This window comes from Girardinichthys multiradiatus, chromosome 12 (assembly GCF_021462225.1).
Source record: "Girardinichthys multiradiatus isolate DD_20200921_A chromosome 12, DD_fGirMul_XY1, whole genome shotgun sequence".
Classification (NCBI taxonomy): domain Eukaryota; kingdom Metazoa; phylum Chordata; class Actinopteri; order Cyprinodontiformes; family Goodeidae; genus Girardinichthys; species Girardinichthys multiradiatus.
The window spans coordinates 41,564,458-41,579,991 of NC_061805.1; the positions used below are offsets into that span (position 1 = coordinate 41,564,458).

Below are 15,534 nucleotides of genomic sequence, written 5' to 3' on the forward strand. Positions count from 1 at the left end.
GAGACAAGAGAGGAGGGGTTGTGCAAGTGCATATTTTACAGCTCAGATGCTGTTTAGCCTTGCGTTTGAGAGGTTTGATTAGTACTGAGTGAGTAAATAAGTCTCAACACTAAATACATCTACTCTAAGCATAAGTAAGAATATAAGAATATAAGAATGCATTTTTAAATAGATTGTTTTTAAAACACAAAATATTCTGGTGGAAGGATGGTCAAATATTTCAGTCTCTGTGCAAAGCTGCTAAAGCTAACCATTTTCCTCCTGCTTCACAATTGCCAACTGCTTTGTATTGGTCTATTGCATAAAATTCCAATAAAATACATTGAAGTTTGTGGTGACAGTTCAGCTTTAAGCCTGATGCCCAGTTTCAAACCAATTCACACCTTCCTGCATGTGACCAAACATCTTTCAGTGATCCAGGCTAACAACGACAATAAGGACGCCCTGCAGGGGAGTCTAATCTGCATGTGACTTTATGTGCAGAACAACACATCCCAAACAACTTAAAAGCCTGGAACGTCTCCATCCCTGGGTTTGAATTTTAAAAGCCTTTTGGGTGAAGAACTGAAGTCCAGCTGTTTTGTTTTTTAACCCAGAAAGGTGTCACCTTTCTGGGTTGTAGGTAAATGACAGTGTGCATGAGTGCTTAGTTTCAAAGCAATATCTCTATGAGGATGTTGTGCATGACGGTAATACAAAGATGTCTTAATAGAGGAGGAGTATTAACAAACTCAAGCTTAAGCATTTTTCCTGTTGAGTATCAATAAACGTAATGAATTAGTGAATGTATTTTCTCCCCTGTCTCTGTAGTATCCATTAACGTTTTGATTGACAGGTCCATTGTCTGACAGACTCTGTTTCTTCCTCTGCCTTCCTTTCGTCATCCAATGGGCTTGGAGCCTCTAATGATCACCTAGGAGCCCAGAACTGAAAAGGCTCCGACAGCAGCACAGTGTAATTTGGCATTTTGACCCTGTCACCTCACAGTGAATCGGCTGTAGGCTCTGACTCAATCAGAAATGGAGAAGATTAAGGATTAAGGATTAATAGGAGGAGAAGAAGAAACGAATAACTGAAAAGAAAACTGGAAAAATGCCTCCGAAGAGGAGAAACCAGGATATCATAGATGTGCAAAATGGTGAGATTTTTATGCTAATAGGCTAAAGACTTTATGTTTAGTTTCTTTAAAGTCCATTATATTTTATGGCATAAGTAAGTTGTAATGGTTTATCTATTATTAAAACTTGTATTGGACTTTTTTTGATCGTTTTTTCCAGTTGGGATGGATGTGGATGCTGAGCCTGAGAGTGACAGTGAAGGTGAGCAATTCAAGATCATTTGCGTTAAAGTGAATCTCACAGTGAATCCAATGTTCAAAATTAACATTTTAACAAAATCGCCAATGGTACAATTGTTGGTAACTCAACTGTCAATACTTTCCACATCCCACTTTTACCAGGAGCACAACACAAGGTTGGAGCATACAGGGACAAGGAGAGTATCATTAACCATTCATCACTACACAATCCATCTAGTGGGGCAGAGGCCTGGTTCCTCTCCTAAGCTCGTTCTCTCCTTACCTCACCCCATATGTTTTCCATGGGGTTAGTGTCTGGGGAATCAAATGGCTGATGGATGAATGAAGACTGATTTTTTGGTTTACCATTTCTGTATTGATTTGGTCATACATTTTGGACCCTGCTGAATGACTTAATGATGTCCCTTTTCAGTTTACTCATGTTGCCCTGTACTCTTACAAGATTCTCACGGCCTTTAGAAGACAACAGGCCCACAGCATCACAAATCCTCCACCATATCTAACAGTGAGCATGGATTGGTTGTTATCCTGCTCACTGTGTGGTGTTTGTCCCTTGTCCAGCCTAGGGGCTGATGGCTAAAAGAAATGGCTCTATGTGTCATATCATATTTATATCCGAGGATAACCGATAATTGTGGGTTACTAATTAAAGTTTTTTCAGTCATAATTGTTTTAAACTTATGGGTACAGGTGCCAAAAATAGTGCAACTGGTGATTACATTGAAAATAATTATTTCTCAATGTTGGATTTGTAATCCACATTATACTATAAATGTACTCAGTTTAAGATTATGCAACTGTAATAAAAGTAAAAGGCATTTTAAGGTGCCCACACATTTGTCTGCATCTGTGTCAACATTTTACTTGTAAGGAATTAATGCAAATCGCTATGGCATTGCAAGTCTTATTTAGAACTGAGCATGTGTTTTTTACAGAAGAGGCAAGGAGAAAAAGTCGAAACAGGAGATCTAAGTCGCGACGTAAAGTCAAGCAAGTCAGTGAGGATGAGGATGATGAGGATGAGACAATTCAACGACGAGGACGAAGGAAGACCACTAAGCCGCAAGACAGTGATGAAGATGATGAGGGAGACAAACAAAGCGCCCTAAGAAAAGGATCAAAACCCTTCAGGAAGAAGGTTTCTAAGGAGGAGAGCGATGAGGAAAGTGAGGAAGACAGAGCCAGTCGAAAAAAAGCTGGGAAAGAAACTTCCAAAACAAAAGAGCAGAAGAATAATGAGAAGGGAAACATGAAAGGAAAAGATGAGGAGAAAAAGGACAAGAAGAAGAAGAATGCAAGGATGAGCAGGTGCAACTGTTACAGACATATCTGTCTCCTGTCTGCATGATTTATGCATCCATATGGGCTGTTTTCTCCATACAGCCTCATCTAGGCTCTGCAAAACTGGTCACACAAAGCTAGTAGATGCAGTTTTTATATAAAAAAACTTAGTATTTGAATAACATTAAATTAGGTGTGACATCTAATATAAAATTAACCTTCTAGATATATTGCATACTTATGCGGCTAATATTTTTTAACATCAATTAGATGATAGTAACTGAAAAACAACAAGGACACTGTCTTTTTATGAGCTGCAAAAATAAAATATTCAATATTAATTTAATAAACCTCTTTTTATGTGTTCCCTAAAGATTCAAAAAAGCTCATTAGATTTACATACGCTCTACAGGGGCATGGAAGACAAAATAATTGATTGACTTCTTTGTGGATTTTGTCTAATACAAACAAAAATACCAAAATACAAGGCTGAAATATATATATACATTCACATAAATATTTCTGTAAGTGGTGCTCAGGGGACAAAGGCCTATTAGCTTCTTGTTAATATTAATGATTCACTACATTTGGTAGTTTCTCCTCGCTAGCATGAAAAATAAATTATTTGACAGAACTCATTGGAACCAATACTTAGAGCACTGGCAGAGTTCAACTAACTCATTTAAGATCTAAGATGGTAAATTGCTCATTTATACAAGTTGGGAAACTATCAAACATTGTGGCGGTAGCATCATGACCTAAGGCTTTATAATACAACTAGCAGAGAGCCAGTTTTACTATAAATGCTTCAACTCCTCAGGGAAGGCTTACACAAGTTACAGGAATGTGTTGATGCAAAATTTGTGAGGTTAGACACTGATGTTGGATGCAGATCTGTCTAATTAAGTTACATTAGAACAGGAAGGGACCATTTCAAAACTGTTACCACAGAGTTAAGAGACTGAAATTGTCCAAAATGTCCTTATATATTGCAGCGTTAAGTGTTCCTTCTACTGGAACTGAGGGATGAAGCCCAACTACTGAAAAATAGCTTCACGCCATAATTCCTACTGCAATTAACTTTACAGATGAGTGGTGTGAGCATTCACTCCAAAGAACTTCATTTCACTTGGTAATATAAGACTTAGATGCAGATGTTCAGCCATGGAAATCCATTACAACAAGCTCTCTACACATTGTTCTTGAGCTAACCTGAAATCCACATGAAGTAAGGAAGTCTGTAGCTACTGACTGTGCTGAAGGTTGTCTGTCCACTATGCACCTCAGACCCCACTCGGATTTCATGTGGCCTGGCACCTCATGGATAAGTTGCTCTCATTTCCAATGGCTTCCGCTTTGTTATATTACAACTAACAGTTCACTGTGGAATATTTAGTAGCAAGGATTTTATGACTGGACTGATAGCACAGGTGATATCCTGTCGCAGTACCATGCTGGGATTTACTGGGCTCCTGTGCGCAGCTTTAATAAATGTTTGTATGCCTTGGTGCTTGGCTTTATACACTGGTGAAAAGTGCAGTTGGGACTATTTGTATAAGTTTTGACCCTGTGTGGAAACATCTGTAATAAATCTAAACCTTTTTTAAAAATAATTACAGGTGTATGTTGTTGTCATTCTACTGTGGAAAAAATCGGCTTAAACAAAAATGAAACCCCTCAAATTAGTATGATATTCAGCTCACGATCAGTGCGTGTAAAATTGTCCATCCAACTGTAAAGTCAGCTGCAGCCTTTTGGTCCAAATCCTAACTGTGTAACATTTAAATATACAGATAAGGAAGCTATAATATACTCAACCATTTTTAAGCGGTTAATCAATTATCAACTCACAAAACAAATTGATAAATTTCTGAAAGTTGTTTTTGTGGTCCTCTAAAATCTAACTACTACAGTCTGGTAGGAATTTCTGAAAAATCTTTCTGCTATATTCATGACAAGAGACATTTATGTTCTTTTTAGCAGCTCCTCCTCCTCTTCATCCTCCGACTCTGACGAACAATCATTGTCAGAGGGAGAGATTGCAGCCCTGAAGGAACAGGTGGAGGAGAAGAAGAAGCTGATTGCTACATTAAGGAACAAACCCTGGCGCATGAAGAAGAGGCTCCTATTGCTCAAGTAAAAAGAAAAGCTCAACCAGTTCACTGGAAATCCACCTTTTGTTTTCTAGGTCATTGTGTGTGTGGGAAACAGAGAAGGTCTGTGTTTGTTTTCATGTACGGATAAGTGAAGACAAGTTTGCATTAAATAAACATGATAGAAGAGAAGCTACAACCTTTTCATGAACTTGTTTAATTCACTTTCTTTTGGTTGACACCATTCATGGAATTTAACGCATCAATTATCAATAAGCCACCGCAGACCTGTCTGCCCGCCTTGTTCACACTGACCGTTTTATTTACCTGAGGAGTGTTTTTTATTTTTTTTTTGCTTAATGGTGGACATGAATTTGAGCCATTATTGATTTTATTTTCATGACTGGATAAATAGGGAGGCCCAGGAGTTTGTTGAAAAATTTGAAGGAGCCCTTGGGAAAGGAAAAGGCAAGAGATTGTATGCTTTCAAAGTCATGATGACAAAGGTAACACACTTATTATGCTTACCTTATTGTAAGCATAACTGATTAAATAATTTTGGGGGATTTTGTTAAATGTTAAGAATCTTTCTTTCCTAGAAACGGATCAAATTTAATCGTGATTTTGAGAACTTCAAAACGGCCTGTATACCCTGGGAGAGTAAGATAAAGGAAGTAGAAAGTTAGTACCAAAAATATATTTCTGTAAAAGTCCTCAACTACAGTCTTTCTGAATCGTATTTTCTGGTTGCATAACCACAGGTCACTTTGGATCATCAGTAGCATCGTATTTCCTTTTTTTGAGGTGGATGTATGGTTTAAACTTGGTCCTTTTCGGGTTTATGTTTGGCCTTGTGGTGCTCCCTGAGGTAGGACTCTCCTCACCATCCTTGTTTACAATAAAATACTCCGTTTTTTTCTGACGTTCATCGCTCTCCTTTGTGTTTAGGTTCTTATGGGTCTTCCATATGGTTCCATTCCCAGGAAAACTGTACCCAGGGATGAACAGGATACAGCTATGGACTTCTCTGACCTTTTCAACTTTGGTGTAAGGATCTTTGCCTTACCACTACAAAGAGAATTTAATTTATGTTCCTGTGTGTAACAGGCTAACATAGTAACTGAGCTAACAGAGGAAAGAAACTCCAGTCAATTTCAGATCAGACCAAATCAACTTATTGTAATTTCATTATGTACAAAATAGAACAAATGAGTCAGTATTTCTCTGCGTTCTATAGTAAAAACCCAGTAACTAGATAGGTATTAGAAAGCACAAATAGATACCCCTCTGTTGAATTGCCACCTTAATGTAGTGAAGAAATTTGAGTACTCGTGGGATCCTGAGGACTATGTTTTTGGGTCTTCACCCCTTGTTAGGGTCTCCCATACCAAACAGATCCCACAGGAATAATAAAACAGTGATCCAGAAATCTTTATTGGTGGTTGAAAAACTTGGAAATGGTGGTTGAGCCTGATTTTTGTCTTGCTGTGCAACAGAACTTTATTACGCTTGCTTGTGCATTAATAAATGTACGTTAATATCATTAACAGGGTTACTTTAAGTATTCCATTCTGTTCTACGGATACTACAACAACGATCGAACAATCGGGTTGCTGCAGTACAGACTCCCTCTGTCATACCTCCTAACGAGTGTCGGAGTATTCGGATACAGCTTGTTGGTGGTCATCAGAACGTATGCAAAACATTGAAGACCACCGCTGTCAGAGTGCAGATGCAGATGGCTGATGGTTGTTATCTTCTTAGGATGGCTCGTAATGCAAACGAAGGAGGAGATGGGGGAGAGGAGAGGGAATTCATCTTCAGCTGGAAAATGTTCACTAGCTGGGACTATCTGATAGGAAACCCTGAGACCGCGGACAACAAGTATGCCTCCATTACCACCAGCTTCAAGGTAAGCAGTGGTATCTGCTTTTTTATCAAGTTTTATGAAAAATCATTTTGACCTTACCTTTTCATCACCAAATAATCATTCAGTGAGAATATTTTAAAATGAAAAGGACTTCCACTTAAGCCTTTTGCATTTAACTGGTGTCTGAGAAAATTGTACCCTTCTTTGGTTTCCTTTCACTACATAGGTCATTTGAGATGTGTATTGCAGCATGATGCTTTAGGTTGGAGACATATCATTGTATATTTGACAGCTATTATCTGTCCTATAGGAATCTATTGTGGATGAAAAGGAGAACCAGAAAGATGAGAATATCCACCTTCGACGTTTCCTTAGGGTTTTTGCAAACTTCCTGATCCTGTGCACCCTTGGTGGCAGCGGGTATCTCATCTATTTTGTGGTGAAACGGTCTCAAGAGTTTGCTAGGATGGACCCCAAAACACTCACATGGCTTGAAAACAATGAGGCAGGTCTAAACGGACACACAAGGATGGAACATGAGAGCAACAGTTGAGATCAGTAATTAACCTTTCTCCTCCGGTGTATCAGGTGGAGTTTGTGATGTCACTGCTGGGTCTTGTGTGTCCGCCTCTATTTGAAACCATCGCAGAGCTGGAAGACTATCATCCTCGTATTGCTCTTAAATGGCAGCTGGGACGCATCTTTGCCCTGTTCCTTGGAAATCTTTACACGTTTCTCTTTGCCATCTTTGATGAAGTTACTGGCAAGGTATGCCATACATAAAAGTGCAGAATGCATAAAGAATGGCTTTAAAATGATTTGGAAATCATTTTCTCCCAATGATTAGAAATTCAGCAGCCCCAAAATGACAACTAAAAATGTGTGGAAATGTTTTAAAACCAGTTTACAAATATTTTGACAATTTTGTCAGTATTTAGGTGAAATGTTTTTCCAGCCTCAACTTTGATTAGATTTGAATTGAGATAAGTTTAGGGGATCAAAGGTTTTTCTAAAAACCATTTGTTACATTATCCTGAAACGTCAGTGTATTTTGGGTGCAACATCAACAATGCCCACAGCAGGAAATAGCCATCACTTGGTCTTCATGATCCTGTTTGTTCACTAATGTTCTCTAACAAACTTGGTTGCACTGCATTTTATTTTGCACTGCACATTTTTAAAATATGTCAGGTATTGAAGTGGCATGCAATTAACATATCTTGGTCACATAATAACTTTAAGACCCTGGTGTTAACTGTCCTGTGCCTTATAGTACTGAGAGCCAAAAAGTAACAACTATTACTACTGTAAATATGCATTTTCCTGTAAAAATCACAACTTGACTGCATTGGGTCTAAATTGAACACACATTACTTGAACCTGTTTACAGCGTTTCGGTTGCTATATAGCGGTGCCAGCATGTTAGATAGACTTTTCATGTAATGACTTAAAAGAATATATATATTTGTCACAACTGACAGGTTTTTGGGTTTAGTATTCATTTGTGTTTGTATTTTGATCACTTCCGAGGTCTTTAATATAGTTTTTTGAGTTCTTACCATATTCAATTCATGGTTCTGTGTTCATTACTGTTAGTTAGTTCTTGCCTTATAGGTCAATTTCTTTGTGTTTAGTTTCTTAGGTCCTGTCTAAACGGAGATGAGTTTAGGTGTATCTGCAAAAGTATTTAGTCGTTTAGGCGTTGCGTCCTCACGATCTGGAGTTTTGGGAGACCAAAAAACGATACTTTTTGAAAGTGAAAAGATTTTGAAACACCAGTTCCATGTGTTCCATATGCGAAACACATAATTTCTGAAACAACGTTGTCATAGCTCTACATCTCTCTGTAACCAGCATACGCCTCTGTGCCACCATGCAGTTTTGTTTGACTTGTATCAGTTTTCTGCGCATGCCCTGTATCCACTGTCACCGAACCACTAATGGGCCAGGCATACATACTTCAGCATTTTCAGCCATGCTGCTTGCACTTGTGTAGACGTACATTTCTACTAAATCGTTTTTGACACGATACCGTTTTTGTCTTCGTGTGGACAGGGCCTTGTTTATGCCTGTGCTCCGTTCACTGTGCATTCTAGCTTATTCCCCTTAGTTCATCATTTGTCTTCCTCCCTGGCAAAGTGTTGCCTTGTGTCTTAGTTCAATTATGAATTATTAAATTATGTGAACTAAGCAATAATCATGTTTGTTTTGGTTGTATTTTTAGCTGGAAACTGAAAAATCCATTAAGAATGCCACCGACTGGGCTTTGCATCAATACTACACTAACTACAGCTTATTCTACAATACCACTGATGTGCCTCCTCTAAATGTGGCCCCAGCTGATGTCATCAGGGGTCCTTGCTGGGAGACTGGAGTTGGAAGAGTCAGCATGTCATAATCTGCCTGTTTTTGGGGTTTTGAGTTCTGTTTACTTTCTCTGCACTGCCATGCTCCTCACTTGCTTTATTTCAGTTCAGGTATATTCGATTGCTTCCCTGGATTCCTATGTTTTATGTTTAGTTTGTATTTCCTATAAATCGTATAATAATTCTACCAGCTGTCCCTGATTCCCTCTGATTACCTCCCTTGGTTCATTGGTCGATTCTCCTCTCTCCCTTAATACTTATAATCTCTTATTTTCATTGTTCCCCACTGGTTCCTCCTGAAGTCTATCCTGCCGACTTCCCAGTATAATGTCTCTGTGTTCCTACCAGTATTTTTGCCTAAATTCCGTCCTGTATGAACATTGGTCCTGCTTCATCTCCACACACCCTGACACAGCATTGTTCAATATTGATTTAAAGGCACACACAAATGCCCTTCTTTCTCTCGAGTATCACCAACTGTTGATATAATTGTTTGGATTTTTTTTGTTACTCTTTGCTGTTGCCTCTGTTCTTTCTGCAGGACTTTGTGAAGCTAATTGTCTCAGATGTACAGGTTACCTATTTGACTATTCTTGTTGGTGACTTTGGGCGTGCTTTCATTGTGCGCTTCCTCAATTACTGCTGGTGCTGGGACCTGGAGGCTGGCTTTGTGAGTACCCATTTGTGTGTTGCTATGTCCATCATACATTTTCACTTTTGTGTGTTTAGGTAACCAAAGTTTATTTATTTTATGTATTGTTCTGTTGCCATTTGTTCCTGCATACTCATTTCTATACACATTCTTCAGTATAACTTTCCACAATCACATCACTGTACATTACTCTACATTACCTGTAAACATGACAAAGTCTGTATTAGACTGTATTAAAAAAACCTGATACTACAAATTGAAATCTGATAAGACAGGCGATCCTGAGCATTAAGGGTAACAAGAGATTGAAATAAGATCTTAATTACAGAGAAGGAAATAGATGGAGGGAGACAAAGACATACTGACAAAGGGAGCAGCAAATACAAAGTGTATAGACCTGCTGTTTTTTAATTCAGGTTAATGTGTTATTCTTGTGGTTGTTTTACCTCTAGCCTTCATATGCAGAGTTTGACACCAGTGGAAATGTCCTAGGGCTTGTCTTCAATCAAGGAATGATATGGTAAACTCGTACAAATCAATATACTAGGATGACATAAATGTTTGTCTGTGGGAATGCATGCTTTTTTTGGATAAAATTGGCAGTGCTGTTTATATTGTAGCCTGTTAAAAACCGAAATATGTTAAGTATTTATTTGGAACTCACTTTATTTAAATAAACAATTGGATCAATGTAAGCTAACAATAAATTCCTTGTAAAGTGTTTCTGCATTTGTTGTCCTCCTTAGGATGGGTGCATTTTATGCCCCTGGTCTAGTTGGGATTAATGTCCTGCGACTCCTGACTTCTATGTATTATCAGTCCTGGGCAGTGATGGCTTGCAACGTTCCTCATGAGCGAGTTTTCAAAGCGTCACGGTCCAACAACTTCTACATGGGCCTGCTGCTGCTAGTGCTGTTCCTTAGCCTACTTCCTGTTGTTTATTCCATGATGACTCTGGCCCCATCCTTTGACTGTGGGCCATTCAGGTAAGTAGATGTGTGCTTTGGTGTCATATACTCACCAGCCAGTTTATTAGGTACCCCTGTTTAATTGTTTAACTCAAATAGAGAATCAGCCAGTCGTATGGCAAGAACTCAATGCATGTTTTCTTTTAGACGTAGTAAAGACAACTGGCCGAAGTACAAAACAAGCATCAAAAAAGAAAAAAGCTGATTTAAGTGACTTTGAACGTGGTTATTGGGTTCTGCTGATGTGCTGGGATTTTCATGAACAACCATCTTTTTGATTAAGAGACAATGGTCTGAAAAAAAATATATAAATAGTGAGCAGAAGTATTGTGGACAGACTGGTTTGAGATGATAGGCAAAATTAACTCAAATAATCACTTGCTACAAGCCATGTATGTGGAAAAAAATGCCATCGCTTAACGCACCTCACATTGAGCCTTGAAGCCTTATGAGTTACAGCAGCAGCAGAAGAAGCAGAACATCATATTGAGGCTTCATGCAACACAATGAATTTGGACAAACTTTGCCTGCTCAAATAAATCTGAATTTTACCATGGGATGGCGCTTAAACAATCCCATACTGTTTTCTTGAATGTGTGCATGCTCTGCACCACAATGACCACAAGTCACCAGTTCTCAGTCCAACTCAACAACTTTGGGATGGAAAAGGAACTTCGCCTCATGGATGTGCAGTCGACAAATCTGCAGCAACTGAGATGCTACCATGTCAATGTAAACAAAATTCTCTGATGAATAATTCCAATGCATTTTTAAATTTGTGCCACAAAGAATTAAGCAAATTCTAGGGGCTAAAGGGATTTTGAGCTATCAAGGAGTACCTAAGAAAGTTACCAGTGAAAGAGTATTTATCGTACTTGCTCAGCAGGTTACTCATAGTCTATTATAGTCATTGCTTTGGTTATATGTATTTTGTGTTAAAATTTATTCATAATATCAGTTAATAATATTCAACATTTGTGACATTTGGAATGTTATTGCAGACTGCACTTCCACATTTGTGATGAAGCCAGGCTTTCAGCAGCCAGAAATTGAGGCACTAAAGCCAAGCTAAGGCCCGATGTCAACCCAATCACTCACTTCATTCACCTTTTACAGACCTCTTATGATGTCTTCTGTAGATAATGGGTCACTAGTGGTTAGCCTCAGCCTTTGGAAGCAACTAATCTGGATTCCTACAAAATGAAGGTGCAATGATGGTTATTGACAGCAGGCAAGATATATTATATGTTGAAATCACCCTTTTAACAGAAGCTTATGTTGAAAATCCTGAGCTGTGTCTTTTTAGGATAATTTTATTTGCTTAATATGTGATTTGCTTAGCCATTGATCTAAAGAGCAGGTAAACCACTATACACTATTTCACATTTTCCTCCAGTGGCCAAGAGAAGATGTATGATGTGGTAATAGAGACTATTGACCAGGATCTACCAGCTTTTATTGGGAACATATTTACATATGCCACCAACCCAGGGCTCATCATGCCTGCAATCCTACTTATGATGTAAGTAAACCTTTAAATACAAATGAAACGTTGTGTCAAATATACTCTTCTGGCACTTTTGTTTTGCACATGTGATTTGACACTGAACTGTAAATATACAAGTCCATTTTGAACTGTGCAACTCTATCTTTGGACTTTGCATGTTCATCTAAACTAGCCACAGTACACTGTAATGACCTGTAAACATAAAGATCCAAAGAAACCAAGTAAATGGAAATAAAAGTACTACTTCGCTTATTTTTGGTAAACAGTGTAATTACGGTATAACTTTATGTCCGTATGCTGTTTTACAATGATACTTAGATAAGAACTTGCTCTGTTCCTCAGACTGGCCATCTATTATTTGATCACTGTGTCAAAAGCATATCAACAAGCAAATACTGACCTGAAAAAGAAGATGCAGATGGTTAGTATTACTGTGGTCTTGTTTCCTTTTATTTTTCTAAAGTGTTTTGCTTTGTTCAACCATCAGGATTATTGTTTGCTAAACTGGATAATATTTCAGGCTCGAGAGGATGAGAAGAATCGCAGGAACAACAAGGACAGCACTAATCAAGTGATGAAAGACTTGGAAGACTTGCTGCCAAACAAATCTCTTGCACCACCTCCCACAGAGGAGGAGAAACCGCCTGGTACACAAATGCACACATTTTTTTATAAACAATTTTTATTATTATGATTATTATTAATCAACTGGGCACATTCAGATGTCCTCACCTTGATTTTTGTTTTGTTTTTTCCCATTTGTCTTTTTAGAGATTAGAATTGACAAGAGCAGCAAGCAAACTAAAACAAAACCAAGCACAGCAGGCAAAGGAGTAAATGTGCAAAAGGAGGAATCACTGGCTGCCCCGAACCCCAGGCGGGCTGTGACCCGGGCGCCTGGGCCAAGAGGGGGACCTCATGGAAACATGAGGTCGCTTCAGCCTGAGCCTGGCAGAGGTCAGGGTGCAGCTCCAAGAAGATAAGAAAAAGAAAACGATTTAAACAGCTCACCACAAATAACGGCTAAAGGATAACATGACTGTCACCATCACAAGAGGAAAACTAATGCATCACTAGAATAAAATACTTTTTTATTAAATGAGAACTTTTGTACATCTGTATATTGTTGAAAAATGTATTAAACAAAAATGTAACAAAATAACAATTTAAGATGTAATTTTTTTTTCTAACTGAAAAAAGGCTGAATAAGTATGTTGATGCTAACAATTACAATTAATAATAGCGACCTATTTTAAACGTGGGGCATTACTGCAGGAGATCAGGGATATTAGGGGAATGAAGGGGATATACGTCTCCCTTGGATCAGCTGTAGGAACTCTGGTGTACATATCTGAGATGTTTGAGACCTTTTTAGCCTGTGCAGTTCTGCACAGTATTGCAACAGACAGGCTTAATTTGGAGCTTTGCAGCTTGATGAACTTACACGGGTCTGACAGGGCTGACTCACTGACTCAACTAAGCCTTTTCGGCAATATATTTCTGTTAATTGACTTATGTTTGCAAGTGTGCAAAAAAACCATTACACAATACTTAAGATAAAGAAAAATTATATTATATAGTCTTTATAGTCCATTAAATGTACATAAAATGGAAAATTCTCTTCAGTATCTTGTAAGAATGGAATATACAATAAGTCCTAAAGTGCACAATGTACATAACCAAATATCTTTGGAAATTTCATTTGTGTAAAAATTGTTTCTTTTTGCAGATCATTCCCCAGGTGTGCTGTTGTCCTTACCGTTTTTTGTTAATATTGCAAATTCTGTGGCCGAGCTCCCAGAGAGTAAAAAGGTGTGGTACACTAATGACAAGTGTTTACTGCCACCTGATTTATTAACTTATTCCCCACTGTTGTTCATACTCTGTGACTAGGCAATGCAGTCTTGGTTTCACAAATCAAACGTGCAATTTATTACAAGATCATCGCTGTGGCTAAATCTTCACCAATTTTTTTTGATGAATAATTCCCATTGTCAGACAACTTTGAAGACTTAACAATTAACCTTATTTGGAGACAGAAGCAGTTCAAAACCAAAACTGAGTAAATCTCGTTTAATGTAATTCGAAGCAAATCAGCAGGTGCACACATTATGATCTCTGGAGTCTTCCTTCATATATTTCTCTGTTGTAGACTCATAGATATCCAGCAGTTTTCAATGGTTCTTCGTTATTAACTTTCAAAATAAATGATCAAAAAATGTTTTACGGTTGAAAAAAAAAACTATGAAATAGAAGACAGCTATTTCCTGTGCAAACGTTCCCGTTAAACCAAAACAGTACTCCATGTGTGCGAATACTTGCATGGAAAAGTTAGCTTACCATAGAGTGTAACTACCTCTTTTCATGCAACCCTTAGATTACATCCTTATCCAGTAAACAGAAACAGTGCCAGAGGAAGTGCTGGCATTGTTAACACTAGATGGGGAAAGGTCACAACCGGCACAGCACAGTTGAATGGTAGATTGGCACCAGTTTGTACAGAGAGGAGGGCAGGCTGGGACAAAAATACTACCAGGGCCTCCTTTGTATGATAGAAAAAAATCATAGTATTGCATTTAAACTCTCCACTGGTACATACTGTATAACTACAAAGAGAATGTTAAGACAATATACTGTACCTAGATATGCACAAAAGATTTATAATGAAACTGGTCAGTACTTTCTAAGCAACACATTGGGAAACATAACAGTAAAGCCACTGGTGCTGCAGACAAATTGAAAACTGTAACTCTGTCCACTGGGTTGCTATAGCTACAAAGCCTTGCAAAAGCATAAGTAACCCTTGAACTATTGATCATTTTTTTCACATTACAAACTTCAGTCTGTTTAACTGGTATCTTATGTGATAGACCGACATAAGCAGCACATAATTATAAAATGATATAATATAAAACATAAGATACAAAAGCCTGAAAACCACAAAGTTCATTGCTTTCCGTTTGTTTTTTCAGTTGGATTTTAGCCTAGACTTTGTCCGGGGCATTCTAACATAATGGTATACTTTAATCTAAACCGTCCCATGTAGCTTTCCCTGTATATTTAGGATTGTCCTTCTTGAAGGCGAACCCCTCCAACATTCATTTCATAACCCACCCTGGCTCTCTGCAGTGAAAGTCTGTCAGAGTTGGGGATGGGACCAGAAGAGCATGTGAAGCACCAGGTCAAAGGAGCTGTCGCTGCAGCTTACAGTGTCGGGCATCCTACAGTTGAGCTTGAGTTAAAATGACAGTTTTAAGTAGGGTAAGAAAGAATACAAAAAAATGTGAATGGTGAGACAACAGGATTACGACAAAATGATGAAAGCAAAAAGAAGAAGGAGGGTATGTGAATAAAAGTTAGAAATTTGATGAGCTAGAAGAAAGAAATCTGAGAAATTGGTGTTCACAATGTACAGTGTGTCCTTAAATTATTCATACACATTTTTAATTATAAACACAAACTTCAATGTTTTTTTTTGT

At 38.1% G+C, this 15,534-nt stretch overlaps 1 protein-coding gene across 1 annotated transcript; it reads left to right on the top strand.

Moving 5' to 3' along the window:
- Positions 1-1,008: 1,008 nt before the first annotated feature.
- Positions 1,009-13,214, top strand: tmc2b (transmembrane channel-like 2b). The gene is made up of 20 exons (XM_047382325.1): positions 1,009-1,138; positions 1,278-1,319; positions 2,254-2,626; positions 4,580-4,735; positions 5,108-5,198; positions 5,292-5,373; positions 5,454-5,560; positions 5,641-5,739; positions 6,243-6,385; positions 6,457-6,604; positions 6,873-7,067; positions 7,151-7,330; positions 8,787-8,945; positions 9,470-9,598; positions 10,033-10,100; positions 10,327-10,566; positions 11,945-12,070; positions 12,398-12,476; positions 12,576-12,702; positions 12,827-13,214. Exons 1-20 carry the CDS (start codon positions 1,093-1,095, stop codon positions 13,036-13,038), a joined length of 2,802 nt encoding a protein of 933 aa, XP_047238281.1. The 5' UTR covers positions 1,009-1,092; the 3' UTR covers positions 13,039-13,214.
- The last annotated feature ends 2,320 nt before the right edge of the window (positions 13,215-15,534 follow it).